Below are 19,206 nucleotides of genomic sequence, written 5' to 3'. Positions count from 1 at the left end.
CTGTATTCGGCCCCGATGGCGAGTGTGGTTACAAACGGGAGGAGGTCAGAGTATTTTGGGCTCCATCGAGGTACCAGGCAGGGATGCCCCCTATCCCCCTTACTATTTGCATTAGCGATCGAACCGTTGGCGATGGCACTGAGGGGTTCAGGGGGGTGGAGAGGACTGACAAGGGGAGGGGAGGAACATCGGGTATCACTCTATGCGGATGATTTGTTGTTATATGTGGCGGACCCGGAAGGGGGAATGCCGGAGGTAATGGAAATACTAGCGGAGTTTGGGGACTTTTCGGGATATAAATTAAATGTGGGTAAAAGTGAGGTCTTTGTGATACACCCGGGAGATCAGGGGGAGGGAATTGGGCGGCTCCCCTTTAAGAGAGCAGTAAAGAGCTTCAGGTACTTGGGGGTGCAGGTGGCAAGGAACTGGGGGACCCTCCACAAGCTGAACTTTTCAAGGCTGGTGGAGCAGATGGAGGAGGAGTTCAAGAGGTGGGATATGGTACCGCTGTCGCTAGCAGGGAGGGTGCAGTCAGTCAAAATGACGGTCCTCCCGAGGTTCTTGTTTCTGTTTCAGTGCTTGCCCATCTTTCTCCCCAGGGTCTTCTTCAAGAAGGTAACTAGCAGCATTATGGGCTATGTGTGGGCACATGGCACCCCTAGAGTGAGAAGGATTTTCTTGGAACGGAGTAGGGACAGGGGAGGATTAGCGCTACCCAATCTTTCCGGATACTACTGGGCGGCGAACGCATCGATGGTGCGCAAGTGGGTGATGGAGGGGGAGGGGGCAGCTTGGAAACGTATGGAGAGGGCGTCCTGCGGCAATACAAGCCTGGGGGCGCTAGTAACGGCACCATGGCCGCTCCCCCCCACAAGGTATACCACGAGTCCGGTAGTGGCGGCCACCCTGAAAATCTGGGGGCAGTGGAGGCGACACAGGGGGGAAGTGGGGGGTCTGATGGCGGCGCCACTGAGAGGGAACCACAGATTTGTCCCGGGGAACACTGGCGGGGGATTCCAGAGCTGGCACAGGGCGGGCATCAGGCAACTGAGGGACATGTTCATAGAGGGGAGGTTTGCGAGCCTGGGAGAGCTGGAGGAGAAATTTGAGCTCCCCCCGGGGAACACGTTTAGATACCTGCAGGTGAAGGCATTTGCCAGACGACAGGTGGAAGGATTTCCCTTGCTTCCCGATAGAGGGGTGAGTGATAGGGTGCTGTCAGGGGTCTGGGTCGGAGAAGGGAAGGTCTCGGACATCTACAAAATAATGCAGGAGGTGGAGGAGGTATCGATAGAGGAGCTGAAAGACAAGTGGGAAGCGGAGCTGGGAGAGCAGATAGAAGATGGGACATGGGCGGATGCCTTAGAGAGGGTCAATTCGTCGTCGTCGTGCGCAAGGTTGGGCCTCATCCAATTTAAGGTGCTGCACAGAGCCCATATGACGGGGACTAGGATGAGTCGGTTCTTCGGGGGTGAGGACAGGTGTGTTAGGTGTTCGGGAAGCCCTGCGAACCATGTACATATGTTCTGGATGTGCCCGGCACTGGAAGAGTTCTGGGAGGGGGTGGCGGGGACGGTATCGAGAGTGGTGGGAACCAGGGTCAAACCAGGGTGGGGGCTAGCGATTTTTGGGGTTGGGGTGGAGCCAGGAGTACAGGAGGCAGGGGAGGCCGGAATATTGGCCTTTGCGTCCTTGGTAGCTCGGAGAAGGATCTTGATTCAGTGGAGGGACACAAGGCCACCAAGTGTTAACACCTGGTTAAACGACATGGCAAGCTTCATCCAATTGGAAAGAATCAAATTCGCCCTGAGAGGGTCGGTACAGGGGTTCTTCCGGCTGGTGGCAGCCCTTCCTTGACTTTCTGGATCAGAGATAGGAACTGGAGGCCGAAACAGCAGCAACCCGGGGAGAAAGGGGGGGGGGGGGGGGGAGGGAGGGGGGGGGGGGGATAGGAACGAAGGGAGCACGTCAGCGGGGGGTCGCGGGCAACGACTGCCCGAGGCCATCGGCAGAAAGGGAAAAACGGTTTGGTTGCTAGACGGGTAGCGCGGGGGGGGGGGGGGGGGGGGGGAGGGTGGGGGGGGTGCGCGCGGGGGAGGGCGTGGGGAGGATTTTCCAGGGGGGATTTGTTGTGTTATAATTTAAAATGTAGTAGGGGTAAATGTTTGTATCGAAAAATTTCAATAAAAATTATTTTAAAAAAAAAGAAAGGTTTGTTTATTTATTGGCCTGGAGGTTTTCTCTGCCCTTTTCTATAACTGCATGTTAATTCCCATTATGCGTGTATAAGGACACTGAAATTATATAATCATAGAACAGTTATGACAGAGGGTTGCCATTCAGCCTACTGCGTTCGTGCTATCAGCAAGAACAACAAATCTTGTCCGACCACCCTGCCTCTTCCCTGGAGTGCTACTTACAGCATGTGGACAGCACTGCAATTCCAGACAACCACAGGAACTACAGTTCAAAGTTGTTGAGCTGGACTCTGAGGTGCAGATGTTGTGGGGCATCAGGAAGGGGCAAGAACACTGATGCGGAAGTCATTCTAGTCAGCGGTTGGAAACAGGAAGGTAGGAATGCAAAACATGGCTAAAGGATAGCAAAGACTAAAACCTGAATATTCAAAGGTGCATTACATGTATGGAGGACAGCAAGCTAGAAAAGGTGGAGGGGTAGCTCTGTTAATTAAGGATGGCATTAGTACAGTAGCGAGAGATGACCTTAGTTCTGCAGATCAAGATGTAGAAACACTTTGGGTAGAGATGAGAAATAGTAGAGGTAAGAAGTCAATTGTGGGGTTAGTTTATAGGCCCCTGGACAATAACCACATGAAGTTTTCAGGAAGAGATAATGGGGGCTTGTGAGAAAGGTATGATGATAATCATGGTGATTTTAATCTACATATAGATTGGATAAATCAGATTGGCAAAGGTAAACTGTTTGATGAGATCATAGTGTTTACTGGACAGTTTCTGAGAGCAGCACTTTCTAGAGCCAGCCAGAGGACAGGCAATACAGGATATGCAATGAGGCAGGATCAATTAATGACCTTATAGAGAAAGCGTCCCTGGGTAGCAATGATCATAATACGATTGAACTTCACATTCAGTTTGAGGAAGAGAAGATCTAAGACTAGTGAATCAAACTTAAATAAGGGTAATTATGAGGACGAGAGCAGAGCTGACTAAACAGTAGAAATGCAGTGTCAGACATTTCAGGAGATGTTTCAGAATACTCAGAAAAAACACATTCAATTGAGAAAGAAAACTGCAGGGAAAACATCTTTCATCGCTCACTATGGAAATCAAAGATGGTATCAAATTAAAAGAAGAAGCATATAATTCTGCAAAGGTGAGCAGCAGGTTAGAAGATTGGAAGGAATATAAAGAACATATAGATATGTTTGGGGCAGCAGGGTAGCATGGTGGTTAGCATAAATGCTTCACAGCTCCAGGGTCCCAGGTTCGATTCCCGGCTGGGTCACTGTCTGTGTGGAGTCTGCACGTCCTCCCCCTGTGTGCGTGGGTTTCCTCCGGGTGCTCCGGTTTCCTCCCACAGTCCAAAGATGTGCGGGTTAGGTGGATTGGCCATGCTAAATTGCCCGTAGTGTCCTAATAAAAGTAAGGTTAAGGGGGGGGTTGTTGGGTTACGGGTATAGGGTGGATACGTGGGTTTGAGTAGGGTGATCATGGCTCGGCACAACATTGAGGGCCGAAGGGCCTGTTCTGTGCTGTACTGTTCTATGTTCTATATAATAGTTATTAATGGAAGGAAGCGAATGTACTGTAGTTAAATTTGCAGATGACACAAAAATAGGTGGAAAGGCAAGTTGCGAGAGGGATACAGTTTGTAAAGAGATATTGATAGGTTAAGTAAGTGGGCAAAAGTTGGCAAGTGTAGTATAATGTGGAAAATGTCAAGTTGTTAATTTTGGAAGCGAGAACAAAAGAATAGAGTATTATTTAAATCGAGAAAAACTGCAAAAAGCTGCAACACAAAGGTACTTAGGGATACTTGTGCATAAAACAGAAAGCTAGCACACAGGTGCAGCAGGTAATCAGGAAGGCTAATGGAATGTTTGCCCTTATTTCAAGGTGGTTGGTGTACAAGAGTAGGGAAGTCTTGCTGCAGCTGGAGAAGGTACCGGTGGGACCACATCTGGAGTAGAGAGAAAAGGTTTGGTCCCCTTATGCAAGGGCAGATATTGCATTGGAGGCAGTTCAGAGAATGTTCACTATAATGATCTCCGATATGGAGGGATTGTCTTATGAGCAAAGGTTAAACAGGTTGGGACTCTACTCATTGGAATTTAGAAGAATGAGAGGTGATCTCATTGAAATATATAGGATTCTTAAGGGATTTGACAGGGTAAATGCAGAGAGGATGTTTCCCCCCATGGGAGTGTCTTGGGCCAAAGGCATAGTCTCAGAATAAAGATGTGCCAATACAAGACTGAGATTAGGAAGATTTTTTCTCTCAGAGGGTTGTGTCTTTGGGACTCCTTGTCACAGTGAGCTGTAGAGAAGAGTCCTTGTGTATATTTAAGGTGGAGATAGATTCTTGATCAGTGAGGGAATAAAGGATTACAGGGAAAGGGCAGGGAAGTGGACATGAGGAATGTTGGATCAGCCATGATCCCATTGAATGGCGAAGCAGACTCAAGGGGCCAAAACAGCCCACTCCTGTTCCTATTTATGGTCTTATGGTTAACAGCAAAGATTGACTAAACAATTAATAGGACAGAGAAAATAGAGGATGAGAAGAATCATAAAATCATAGAATTTACAGTGCAGAAGGAGGCAATTTGGCCCTTCGAGTCTGCACCGACCCTTCGGAAATAGCACCCCACCCTCCATGCTTCCACCCTATCCCCATAACTCCATTTGGACACTAAGGGCAATTTATCATCGCCAATCCACCTAACAGCACATCGTTGGATTGTGAGAGGAAACCGGAACACCCAGCAGAAACCCACGCCGACACGGGGAGAACATGCAGACTCCGCACAGACAGTGACCCAAGCCGGGAATCGAACCTGGGACCCTGGAACTGTGAAGCAACTGTGTTAACCACTGTGCTACCATGCTGCCCGTGAAGCTAGCTAGAAACATAAAAGTTACTAGAGGCATTTAGAAAGGAAAAGAGTAATTAAAGTTAGTGCTCTAAAGAGTGAGTCTGGGGAATTAATAATGGAAACTAAGGAATGGCGGATGAATTGAACAGATATTTTGTATTTGTCTTCACTGTAGAGGATACAAATAATATTCCAGTAATTATTGAATCAGGAGGTGAAAGGGAGGAATTTAAAACAATTACAATCAGTAGGGAAAGGGTAGTGAGAAAATTATTAAAACCACAGGCTGACAAGTCCTCCTGACCTGATGGCCTGCATTCTAGGGACTGCTGATATGGTGGATGCATTGGTTTTAGTTTTCCAAACTTAGACTCTTGAAAATCCCATGAGATTAATAGCAAACATAACTATTTTATTCAAGAAAGGAGGGAAAGGGAAAGCAGGAAACTACAGGTCAGTTAGCTTAACATCTGTCATAAGGAAATTGCTGGAATATATTATTAAGGAGGTCTAGTGAGGCACTTAGATAATCTAATGCAATCAGGTAGATTCAGCTTACTTTTTCTGAGAGGAAAATTCATGTTTGACTAATTTATTGGGAGTTCTTTGAGGAAGTAAAAAGTAATGTGGGGATAAAGAGGAACCAGTCGATGTGCTATACTTAGATTGCCGGAAGACATTTGACAGGGTGCCACATCAAAGGCTCATGGTGTGGTAGGTAACATATTAGCATGATAAAGGATTGGCTAATCAACAGGAAACAGAGAATAGGCATAAGTAGGTCTCTTTCAGGTTGGCTAGATGTGTTGAATGGTGTGCCATAGGGATCAGTGCTGGGACATCTAATTTTTACCATTTATATAAATAACTTGGATGAAGGACTGAAGGTATGGTTGTTAAATTTAAGAAAGAATATAAATGCCTTAGTAGCAGTCCAGAGAAGGTTCACTCAACTGATTGCTGGGATGAAGGGATTATCTTATGGGGAAAGGTTATACAGGTTGGGCTTGTATCCACTGGAGTTTAGAAAAATGAGAATCGATTTTATTAAAACATACAAGATCCTGAGGGGGAAATAAAAACAAATTCCTGCGAATGCTGGAATCTGAAACACAAACAGAAAACATTGGGCAATCTGAGCAGCATCTGCGGAGAGGGAAGGGAGCTAATGTTTCAAGTCTGGATGACTCTTTGTCAAAGATCCTAAGGAGACTTGACTGGATGGATGCTGAAAGGATGCTTCCCCATATGGGAGAGACTAGAACTAGGAAATACACTTTAGGAGTCTCCAAGTTCATGCAGGGATGAGAAGAAATGGTTCCTCTCAGAGGCTCATAGGCCTTTGGAACTCTTCCCTCGACAAAGCAGGGTCATAGCATATCTTTAAGACAGAGGTAGATGTATTCTTGAATAACAAGAGAGTCAAAGGTTATTGGGGGTAGGTAGGTGGAATGTGGATTTGAGACCTCAGTCAGATGATCAGCAATGATCTTATTAAATGGTAGAGCAGGCTCGAAGGGCCAAATGGCTGACTCCTCCTCTTAATTCATCTGTTTGTATAAAGAGCCACGGAAGAGGAGTAGGTTGTCATGGGCAGAATGAGGGGTCAGGGTTGGGGTTGAGGTCAGGGGTTATCATGGGTGGTGCATGTGGAGTGTAGGAGGCGATGAGGGCTGAAGGGCTGTTTCATGTTTTGTAGCTTTACACAATTTCCACACAGCGCAAGGACACCGAGGCAGCTTTTACAGAACTCTTAGAAAATCAGAATACTATTGGGCAGAGTCAACATGGATTTATGAAAGGGAAATCATGTTTGACAAATCTGGTAAGAGTTTTTTGATGATGTTGATATTTGGATATTCAAAGAGCATTCAACAAGGTGATGCATAAGCAGTTATACAAAATCAGTGCTTGCAGGGTTGTGGGTGTATTAGCATTAATTGAGGATTGGTTAATGGACAGAAAACAGAAAATAGGGAGCAGACCATGCACAACCGCCGGGAGTGGGAGAAGACTGGAGGGGGACCAGCAGAACTGCGGACCCTCACCATTCCCGAGCAGAGGGTACTGGTCGTGGACAGCAGCCCAGAGCAAAGGGACGTTGCCGGGCTGGAGAGTTGTCACGGGCGAGCAAATGAGACCCCGCTGAGTAATGGTTGCCCAGGATACGTGTGTGGACACCCCTACATCCCCCTCACCTCCCACCCCATCATCCCCCTCACTGCCTCACGCAGACCCCCCCTACCGTCCCCTGGCCCGTTGTGTCTTACAGGACCTGCCGAACATGGGGCCAGTCCATCCAGTGACCCCGCCCCCAGCCAGTGCCAGATCCGGTACTCCCGCCAGCCGAGCACTGACGGGGAGAGCAGCACGAACACCAGCCCTCCGCCCAAGACTCAGGACGCCCCGGAGCTCGGGTTAGAGGTGACACTGACCGTCCATCACTGTCTCCAACACCCTCCACCATCTCCGAGACTATCACCTTGATTGGGCAGGCCGAGACAGGAACCAGCTGCTGTCCAGACGGGTCCCGGGCTTCTGGAACATCCAGTCCCAGCCACAGTGTAGATGCAGTCAGACAGTCAGGGACCACAAGACGGGATGTCAGCGAGCATCCAGCACCTGCAGGCGCAGGTGGAGGAGTCCATCCGCGTTCAGGAGCAAGGGGTGGTGCCGGTCATGCGTGCCACCCAGGCCGACACCACACGTGGAGGCATTGGTACGATGGTTTTAGCTTTGAATCCTAGGCCTGGGGCATTCTGTGCAGGTGGTCGCCAAGGCCCAGGACAGGGCTGCCATGTGCCAGAGCCACCTGGAAATTGCAGCAGCGCTCAGCATGGCCCAGTCACAGCAGGCCATGGCTGGGAACGGCGGCATTGCCCAGATGCTGACCAGTATTGCACAGACGCAGAGCGAGGTGTCCCAGCCCCAGAGGAAGGTGTCCTAGTCACTGGCTGATGTGGCACAGACCCACAGGGTGGTGGCACAGTCGCAGCGTGATGTGGTGCAGTCCCAGACAGAGATGATCCACTCCACGTGGGAAGAGGCTCGGGCCTCAAAAAGAAGCCTGTTCCTCAATACATTCACCCTCACCCTGAGCCCATCACCTGCACTTGCATCTTTGTCCACCCCATCTGGAGTTCTCATGCATCCCCTTACAGTATCCACTTTGGTACTTCTTTGACCCCCGCGTTTATGAGCTTTTCATGCAACCTTGTAGTGGTCCAGCTTCCCTCCACTCGGTCTTCCCTCCACCTTCCATTGTTCATCTTCATCCACCTTGGTGCCTACTACTAGATATCATGAGCCCTCACACCTCCCTGCTCCCCCCCCCACTCGTCTTCACTTTGTCAGGCCACCCTCCCTCCTCCGGCCCTCACCTTGCACCCTACCTCTGGTCGATTTCGGATCTTTGTTGTGATGGCTGTTTGAGCCCTACAGCTCAGTACTTGATAGAGAAATACAGCACAGAACAGGCCCTTCGGCCCACGATGTTGCGCCGAACTTTTGTCCTATGTTAATCATAGAATTTTGGACAATTTTTCATGGCCAATCCACCCAACCTGCACATCTTTGGACTGTGGGAGGAAACCGGAGCACCCGGAGGAAACCCACGCAGTCACAGGGAGGATGTGCAGACTCTACACAGACAGTGATCCAAGTCGAAATCGAACTTGGGACCCTGGAGCTGTGAAGCAATTGTGCTATCCACAATGCTACCGTGCTGCCCTTAAGAAGTTAATCTACACTCCATTATTCTACCCTAATTATTCTATCCAATAGCCGCTTGAAGGTCCCTAACTTTTCCGACTCAACTACTTCCACAGGCAGTGCATTCCATGCCCTCACTACTCTCTGAGTAAAGAACCTACCTCTGACATCCCCTCTATATCTTCCACCATTTATCTTAAATTTATGTCCCCTTGTAATGGTGTGTTCCACCCGGGGAAAAAGTCTCTGACTGTCTACTCTATCTATTCCCCTAATCACCTTATAAACCTCTATCAAGTCGCCCCTCATCCTTCTCCGTTCTAATGAGAAAAGGCCTAGCACCCTCAACCTTTCCTCGTATGACCTACTCTCCATTCCAGGCAACATCCTGGTAAATCTCCTTTGCACCTTTTCCAAAGCTTCCACATCCTTCCTAAAATGAGGCGACCAGAACTGCACACAGTACTCCAAATGTGGCCTGACCAAGGTTTTGTACAGCTGCATCATCACCTCACGGCTCTTAAATTAAATCCCTCTGCTAATGAACGCTAGCACACCATAGGCCTTCTTCACAGCTCTATCCACTTGAGTGGCAACTTTCAAAGATCTATGAACATAGACCCCAAGATCTCTCTGCTCCTCCACATTGCCAAGAACCCTACCGTTAACCCTGTATTCCGCATTCATATTTGTCCTTCCAAAATGGACAACCTCACACTTGTCAGGGTTAAACTCCATCTGCCACTTCTCAGCCCAGCTCTGCAATCTATCTATGTCTCTTTGAAGCCGACAACAGCCCTCCTCACTATCCACAACTCCACCAATCTTCGTATCATCTGCAAATTTACTGACCCACCCTTCAACTCCCTCATCCAATCGTTAATGAAAATCACAAACAGCAGAGGACCCAGAACTGATCCCTGCGGTACGCCACTGGTAACTGGGCTCCAGGCTGAATATTTGCCATCCACCACCACTCTCTGTCTTCTATCAGTTAGCCAGTTTGTTACCCAACTGGCCAAATTTCCCACCTAACATCCCTGGATGTTAAAGAACGAGAGGTAAGCTCCCTGAAACATATTTTTAAGGAGCTTGTTTGGGTAGATGCTGGGACGTTTTGCTAGACTGGGGAGTCTAGAATTATGGGTGAAAGTTTCAGTATAAGGAGTCAGCCACATAGCATGGAGACAATGGACAATTTCTTCACTCAATGGGTTATGATCATTGTGAACTCTCTAACCCAGACAACCATGGATACTCAATCATTTTGTATATTAATGTCAGAAATTGATGTATTTTTGGATACTCAGGGAATCGAAGGACATGGAGAGAGGGCAGGAAAGTAAAGTTGAGGTAGAAGATTAACCGTAATCCTTTTGGTGACAGAGCAGGCTTCAGGGGCTGAATGGCCTATTACTTTATATTGTTATGTTCAATGCTTCAACTATCTCTGCAGCCATCTCCTTTAAAACCCAAGGATGTGGGCCATCAGGTCTGGGGGAATTGATAGCTTTTAGTTTAACTAATTTCATGTGTACTTTTTTCTTTGCCAGGGTTAATTACTTTAATTTTCTCACTCTCACTTGGTTCCCCACATTGTTTATTGTCTTCATTAAGCTCAGCGTTTTTAAGGCAATAAAGATGTCAAGGGATAATGGAGTTTTGATTACTGAATGGGGCTGGTTTAGCACAGTGGGCTAAACAACTGGCTTGTAATGCAGAACAAGGCCAGCAGCGTGGGTTCAATTCCTGTACCGGCCTCCCCGAACAGGCGCCGGAATGTGGCGACTCGGGTACTTTTCACAGTAACTTCATTGAAGCCTACTTGTGACAATAAATGATGATTATTATTATTATTCCTGTACCGGCCTCCCCGAACAGGCGCCGGAATGTGGCGACTCGGGTACTTTTCACAGTAACTTCATTGAAGCCTACTTGTGACAATAAATGATGATTATTATTATTACTTTAACTTTACCAAGTGAACAGGCAGACACCGATATATAAATTCTTGAAAGTCCATTTCAATATCTGAAATCTTATCGGATAATTTATATTATTTCTGCTCCGTCTAAAAAGACAAAACATAGATTCTAATCAAATATTTGAATAAGTTTTTTTATTATAAAGTTTGATTCCAGAGTAAAACTTGTGCCTCACCCAGAGAGAGAGAGAGCAGTGACATTAAAAGTCAGCTGTAATTGTAAGGAATAGTACCTGTAGGACAATGGGGTGGGTGTTGACAGACAGGGTATAGAGCAGGCGCAGTTTATCCCGATCAGAGAACTGTCGCATCAGGACACTTCCTGAATCCCTCACTTCAGCGTAACGTCGAACAATCCGGTCCAACAATCGTTGGGATGGACATCTCAGGAAAGGGCTAGGGAGACTCTGTGATTTAAAAAAGACACATGACAGTATAGAAGAACCTCCATGATAAGTACACAAGTGAGGCAATATTAATTAAAACTAAAATCACTCAGGTATCCAGTTTCAATTCTGTTTGTGTTAATATTTACACTTATATTGTACAATCACTGGGTGGTAAAATCCTATCCTATCTAATGGTGGACCTCATGCGGAATCATTTTGGCTCAGATTTCTCAGGCAGCAGCCAAGTCGCCTGGCAGACGTCTAACCAAGTAAATTCACTCATTTTCCTTCACGTTAATTTAAATTTTACAAAAAGCAAATGAGCTCACTAAAACATTCACATGGGATTGAGACAGAAACGGAAATATCAGAAACAAACTCTTAAAATTTTTTTTTTCAAATATCCAATTTTTATTGGTATTGGAGAAATATGACAATCCACAAATATAATATTATTTTCTCAGGACCAGAAGCAATTATGAAGTTAATACAATGTTAAGAATTCACTTTCATTTCATCTAACAAGGCACAATGTTTTACAGGGGTTTAGGTGAGGCTAATAGCATAAAAGCAGACAATCTCATCAGTTTAGTGATTTCTAATTGATTGAGGGATCTTCAACAGTGCAACATAAGCAAAGAATCACTGAGAGCTATTTCTGAATTTCCACATTTAACTGCACAATGTGCAGATAGCAGTAGCCCTTCTCTGCTTCAGAGGAGGAACGACAGTGATTGCTGAAATGAAAATGAAAAATGAAAATCGCTTATTGTCACGAGTAGGCTTCCATGAAGTTACTGTAAAAAGCCCCTAGTCGCCACATTCCAGCGCCTGTCTGGGGAGGCTGGTACGGGAATACGAACCGTGCTGCTGGCCTGCTTTGTCTGCTTTAAAAGCCAGCGATTTAGCTTGGTGTGCTAAACCAGCTGGCAGTAGTCCCCATCATTACTACTGTAAAGTCCAGACTATGGATGAGGTCTTTGGCTATTTCTGGGAGGAACCCCAGCTCCTTAAATCGAAGTGTGCTGGAAAGTAGAAATTAGCAGACAAACAGTGGTCTATCAAGGAGGTCAATCATTTGTGCAGATTTGACCCCATTACGGTTTAATTTTTAGGTGCAAACAGGAAGTAGCAAGAAGAATGTTAGCACTGTTGCTTCACAGCGCCAGGGTCACAGGTTCGATTCCTGGCTTAGGTCAGTCACTGTCTGTACGAAGTCTGCACATTCTCCCTGTGTCTGCGTTGGTTTCCTCCGGGTGCTCCGGTTTCCTCCCACAAGTCCTGAAAGACGTGCTGTTAGGTAATTTGGACATTCTGAATTCTCCCTCTGTGTACCCGAACAGGCGCCGGAATGTGGCGACTGGGGGATTTTCACAGTAACGGTAGCACGGTAGCATTGTGGATAGCACCATCGCTTCACAGCTCCAGGGTCCCAGGTTCGATTCTGGCTTGGGTCACTGTCTGCGTGGAGTCTGCACATCCTCCCCGTGTGTGCGTGGGTTTCCTCCGGGTGCTCCGGTTTCCTCCCACAGTCCAAAGATGTGCAGGTTAGGTGAATTGGCCATGATAAATTGCCCTTAGTGTTCAAAATTGCCCTTGGTGTTGGGTGGGGTTGCTGGGTTATGGGGATGGGGTGGAGGTGTTGACCTTGGGTGGGGTGCTCTTTCCAAGAGCCGGTGCAGACTCGATGGGCCGAATGGCCTCCTTCTGCACTGTAAATTCTATTAAATCTATGAACCTTATTGCAAGATTAATGTAAGCCTACTTGTGGCAATAAAGATTATCATATATTATATTATGTTGTTCCTCTGATCTGAAATGATTCCCAATAAAATTGAATTTTAAGTTCAAAATTAGGCAACTATTTCACTTTAAATGTGATTTATTACTAATCTGTGCACCCATAGATTTACTTATACATCTCCCAATCACAGTAAATGTTATGCTGTAACATCATCAAATGTTAGTTCCTGGAACTTTCATGTTTCATTGTGTGTTAGTGTAGTTTCGATATTATGATATGCAATGGGGTTGAAGGCCAACAGTCAAGTGACAAATATAACATCTAACAGGTATGAGGGGTGGAGTAAATGTTTTCACAATTGACTATTTCAAAAGAAAACATTCACACAAAGTTTCTCTGCCACCCCAGCTCCCCACCATTAACCACCAACCTACCACACTGATCAACATCTCCAGAAATGTATTAACCCTACATGCTTCAATGGGGGTTAGCAACATTCATACAATTAAGGGAAATGTAAGAAAATATATGTCTTGCTGATGGCTATCAACTTTATGCAGAACATGGCATACTGAATATTTGCACGTATTGTATTTTTATTTAAATTGTTTTTAAGATGTCCCAGTCATAGCTGGTAATTTCTATAACTCACAGTTGAGACTGGCGATCATCTGTTTTCCTACAGATATGAAACAGGGTACTCGACCATTTTTGTTTAGTATAATCAGAGAGATTTTGTCATATATTCCCGTACCAGCCTCCCCGTACAGGCGCCAGAATGTGGCAACTAAGGGCTTTTCACAGTAACTTCATTGAAGCCTACCCGTGCCAATAAGTGATATTTATTTATTATTTTATTTTCTATTTTGCAGTGAGTGATCCAGTAACGTACCTGAACTAGCTCAGCAGTGAGCCGATCAGCTCTTAGCCATTTCTGGAAACGTTCAGTGCCTCTCAGAACATTTTCAATGCTGCATGTAACTTTCTTTGATGCTGAGATGCAAATTTTCCGATCAAAAAGATCATTCTGATACTTGCTTTGTAACCGAGAGATGATGACTGGCTTCCAGCTCTCAGTATCAGCGGTGTAATTTGCAAAATACATCTTCTTGTTGCTGGGAGGGAGCTTTAAGCCTGCAGACAGCCAATTCTCAAATCTGCAAGAAGTAGATTGATTTGTACCAAAGATGTAGAAACATGGAAATGGAGTACAAATTACTCTACATCATATAGGAACACACTGCTTTAATCTGCCACAAATCTTTATCCTTTCAGTGTTAGTGCATTTACTGATGACATCATCAAGCAAACTAATTGTCTTAGGTGCAGAACTCAATTGTTCTTCACAAAGGTTAAAGTTTCATTTTTCGATTAAGTGGTTTTCTTTGAATTGCTGAGGAAAAACTGATTTTGAAGCTGAACACAATGTTTCATCCCTCGAATCAGTTTCCAGCCCCTGCCACAGCACCAAACAGCTATCACCAGCCAGGATAAGATTGACCCATCATAAACCCGCCATTGGGAGGGGGTTTCAGACATTTTAGCTCCTGCTAGCTTCTCCGCTCACACCCGCCACCAAACCCGTCGTGTGGGTGGGAGAATTCCACCTTTGGTATTGGTATCCATATGTACGTTGACACTACTTAGCTTTACCTCACTGCCAAGTAGAAGCATAGGAAATAAGAGGAAGAATAGGCCATTTGGCCCTTGGAGCCTGCTCTGCCATTTAATATGATCATGGCTGATCATCCAACTCAGTAGCCAATTCCCGCTTTCCACCATATCCTTTGATCCCTTTAGCACCAAGAGCTATATCTAACTCCTGCTTGAAAACATACAGGGTGCGATTCAGCCACTGCATTGCGCCCGGCATGGATCCAGGCACGACAGGTGAATCCCGGGAGAGCCCCAAATGGGCCTGATGTCTCACCAATCCCGAGTCTCCTGACTCGCTACACCCTGCGCGATCTGAATCACGCCCAGCACGGACGTGATCCAGGTAATTTTATTTAAATGATACATGAGGTTAATTTAAATATACTGACACCGCATTCAGCTGGCGTCCGGGAGTCAACGGTCACACCTGTGAGGCCTCAACAGGGTACTGGTTAGTACTGGTTTCCACAAGCATGGACCAGGCATGCTCACAGCATCATACAGTGCAGGTTAGGCCCTTCAGCCTATCAAGTCTACATCGACACATGAAAAGCACCTGACAGACCTACCTAATACCATTTGCCAGCCCATAGCCTTGAATGTTATAATGTGACAAGTGCTCATCCAGGTACTTCATAAAGGATGTGAGGCAACCCGTTTCTACCACCCTCCAAGGCAGTGCATTCCAGACCATCACCAGCCTCTGAGTAAAAAGGATTTTCCTCACATCTCCCCTAAATCTCCTGCTCCTCACCTTGAGCTTCTGTCCCCTCATGACCGACCTTTCAATTGAGGGGTTCATTCCCCTAATAGTCTTGTACACCTCGATCAGGTCGCCCCTCAGTCTTCTCTGTTCCAACGAAAACAAGCCAAGCCTATCCAACCTCTCTTCATAACTTAAATGTTCCACCCAGGCAACATCCTGGTGAATCTCCTCTGCACCCCCTCCAATGCAATCACATTCATCCCGTAATGTGGTGACCAGAATTTCACACAGTACTCCAGCTGTGGCCTCACCAAAATTCTATACAACGCCAACATGACCTCCCTGCTTTTGTAATCCATGCCTCAATTGATAAAGGCAAGTGCCCAATATGCTTTTTTTTTTACATGGCCCTATTAACCTGTCCTTCCGTCTTCAGAGATCTGTGGACAAACTCATCAAGGTCCCTTTGTTTTTCAGAACTTCCTGGTGTCATACCATTCATTGAATACTTCCTTGTCAAATTATTCCTTCCAAAGCGTATCACGTCACACTTTTCAGGGTTAAATTCCATCAGCCACTTATCTGCCCATTTGACCATCCCGTCCATATCTTCCTATGATCCAAGACACTCAACTTCACTGTTAACCACCCGGCCAATCTTTGTGTCATCTGCAAACTGATCCTACCTCCACATTGTCATCTATGTTGTTGATATAAATACTGAATATTAGGGGACCTAGCACAGATCCCTGGGTGCCACTGGACACTGGTTTCCAGGCACTAAACGAGCCTTCTGTCATCACCCTCTGTCTCTTACAATTAAGCCAATTTTGAATCCATCGTATCAATTTTTCCCGTATCCCATGTGCATTTGCCTTCTTTATAAGTCTTCCATGTGGGACCTTGTCAAAGGCTTTGCTGAAATCAATATAAACTGCATAAACTGCATTACCCTCATCTACACACCCAGTCATCTCCTCAGAAAATTCAATCAAATTTGTTAGGCATGACCTCCCTCTGACAAAGCCATGTTGCCTGACCGTGATCAAACCTTGCCTCTCCAAGTGGAGATAGATTCTCTCCTTCAGAAATTTATCCAATAATTTTGCTACATCTGACGTGAGGCTTACTGGTCTATAGTTCCCTGTAAACCTCTCTTAAATAGAACATTAGCTGTTCTTCAGTCCTCTGGCACCTCCCCTGTGGCCACAGAGCTCTTGCAATCTCCTCCCCTGCCTCCCACAGTAACCTGGGACACAATTCATCCAGACCTGGAGATTTGTCCACTTTTAAGACTGTCAACACCTCCAATAACTTATCACTCCCTATGTCAATTTGCTCAAGAATCTCCTAGTCTCTCTCCCTGAGTTCCATACCTACCTCCTCATTCTCTTGGGTGAAGACAGATGTAACGTATTCTTTCAGTACCCTATCAATATCCTCTGGCTCCACCCAGCGATTGCCCCCTTGGTCACTAATATGCCCTACTCTTTCCCTGGGTATCATCTTCCCATTGATATACTTATAGAATATATTGGATTTTCCCTATTTTTACCAGCAAGAACATTCTCATATCCCCTCTTTGCTCTCCTAATTGCTTTCTTAAACTCTACCCTGCACTTTCTGTACTTCACTAATCCCTCCATTGATTTGCTCCCCTTGTACGAGCTAAACACCTTTCTTTTCCTTCTCATCATAGCCTGACAATCTCTGGTCATCCATGGTTCTCTGGGCGTGTTACTCCTTTCTATCACCGGAGAGCGAACATGTTGGGCCTGCATCCTCCCCATTTCCTTTTTGAATGCCACTCCCCAACTGCTCTTATGTAGATTGCCTCATAAACAGCTGTTCCCAGTCTATTTTAGACAGATACTACAGTATATTACTAAAAATCCGCCCTCCCCAATCCAAAACCTTTTTTTGCAACTTGTCTATTTCTTTGTCCATAACAAGCTTACATTCTACCATGTTGTGGTCGCTATCACTAAATGCTCCCACCATCACCTCAACCACCTGTCCGGATTCATTCCCCAGAATTAGGTCCAGCACTGCGCCGTCCCTTGTTGGACTCTACATATTAACCACAAGAATTCTCCTGTATATATTTTAAGAAATCCACTCGATCAAGCCCTTAAAACTATGACTATCCCAATTAATGTTGGAAAGGTTGAAATCAACTAATATAATTACCCTACTGTTATTATTTTTACACATCGCTGTGAATGGCACATATATTTGCTCCTCAATTTCCTGCTGGCTATCTTCTGGTCTGTAATAAACACCTAGCAATGTGTCTGCCTCTTTTTTGTTCCTAAGCTCTACCTACCAAGCTTCATTCAATGTCCTCTCCAAACATCTCTCCTTACTTTAGCAACTGACACTTAACTAATAATGCAATGCCTCCTCCTCTTTTACCCCTTCCCCTAACTTGCCTGAATATTCTATATCCTGAGGTGTTGAGCTGCCAATCCTGCCCCTCCCTCAATCACGTCTCCGTGATGGCTGTTATATCACAATTCCACATGTCAATCCTCGCCTTTAACTCATCTTATTTATGATGTGATACTCCTGGCATTAAAGTAGAGGCCATCCAGCATTACCTTACTCCCTTGAAACTTAATACGGTTGTACTCCATCTGACTTGATTGATTTTCTGTATTATGCTGTGCCCCTATTCTGCTAACAGTCTGTGTCCCCTCCCACTGTCGAGTTAGTTTAAACTCCTCCCAGCAGCACTAGCAAACCCACTAGCAAGGATGTTAGTTCTGCTATGGTTCAGATGTAGACCGTCTTGCTTATACAGGTCCCACCTTCCCCAGAAACAGTCCCAATGATCCCGGTTTAATGAATGTAGGAATTTAATCTGTTTTTAATCAATGACCCCTAATTCTGGATTCTCCCACACAAGAGGGAACATCCTCTCCACATCCACCCTGTCAATACCCTTCAGGACCTCAGACTCTTCTAAACTCCAGTGGATACAAACCTAGCCCATTCAGCCTTCCCTCATAAGGCAACATACTCATACCTGGTATTCACCCAATAAACCTTCCCAGAGCTGCTTCTAACACTGTATTGGACTTCTTTTTCACGTGAAAAGCGCTATATAAATGCAAGCTATTTCTTAAGAAGACGTTTAGGAAGTTTGCAAAAAGGAAGATTGTTTTGCATTCCTGTTTGTTCCTAGTTAGAATAAGGTCACTTTGAGTCTGATTACATGGTGTGTTGATGACATCATCTGCTGTTTACGCAGGAAAACAGGCAGTCTATCCTAACAGCCTGTTTTAGGAATAAACACCTTTCCAATAAAGCTCTAGTTTATCTGTACCTTCATGGCCTGGAAGCATATCCTTGAAAAACACCACAAAGAAGACTGGCGATGAGGAACTCAGAACTACCCTGGCAGACTCCCGGAGAAGTAAAAGAAAGTACAGAAAAATCGTCGATCCATGTAATTATGGAAATCCGAAAATCATTAAGAAGCTCAGAACTTTGCCACATGAAAGCTGGTGATGGAGGGGTGCCAAATATCGGTAGTAGCCATTGAAGGGACTGAAATTTAAATGCAGATTTAGGAGGGAATAACATCGCAAAGAAGCTTGCCACGTACTCTGCATGGAAAGATCTGGAATTCTACAGGGAGCACTGTTAGTAGTAAGTAAGGTTTGATCATTGCCGGGAGTTTCAGGTTCCTTAAACATAACCAACAAGAAGGTGAATCAATCATATAGTTTGTTGCTACTTTGACGAAATTAGCTGAATACTGTGAATTTGAAGATATCTTGAACGACATCATTAGGGACAGATTAATGCTTGGGTTAAGAAACAAACCAATCCAAACAAAGCTGTTGGCAGAAAGCAACTTAAACCTAAGGAAGGCTGTAGAAGTTACGATCTCTATGGAATTAGTAGTTAAGGAAGCCCAACAAAGCTTTGACA

The 19,206-nt window shown here is 45.6% G+C and overlaps 1 protein-coding gene across 1 annotated transcript in view; it reads right to left on the bottom strand.

Moving 5' to 3' along the window:
• The window catches only part of dipk2b (divergent protein kinase domain 2B), a 45,042-nt gene that overhangs the window by 14,318 nt on the left and 11,518 nt on the right, over positions 1-19,206 (bottom strand). Inside the window, exons 2-3 of the mRNA XM_038802079.1 lie at positions 13,798-14,062; positions 11,006-11,179 (exon numbers count right to left, since the gene is read on the bottom strand). Coding sequence (XP_038658007.1) covers positions 11,006-11,179; positions 13,798-14,062 — 439 coding nt within the window. The remainder of the gene's footprint in view (positions 1-11,005; positions 11,180-13,797; positions 14,063-19,206) is intronic.

Source organism: Scyliorhinus canicula, chromosome 7 (genome assembly GCF_902713615.1).
Source record: "Scyliorhinus canicula chromosome 7, sScyCan1.1, whole genome shotgun sequence".
In the NCBI taxonomy this organism is placed as follows: domain Eukaryota; kingdom Metazoa; phylum Chordata; class Chondrichthyes; order Carcharhiniformes; family Scyliorhinidae; genus Scyliorhinus; species Scyliorhinus canicula.
Note: the sequence above shows the minus strand (reverse complement) of the source record. Positions and strands in the feature narration are given on the sequence as shown.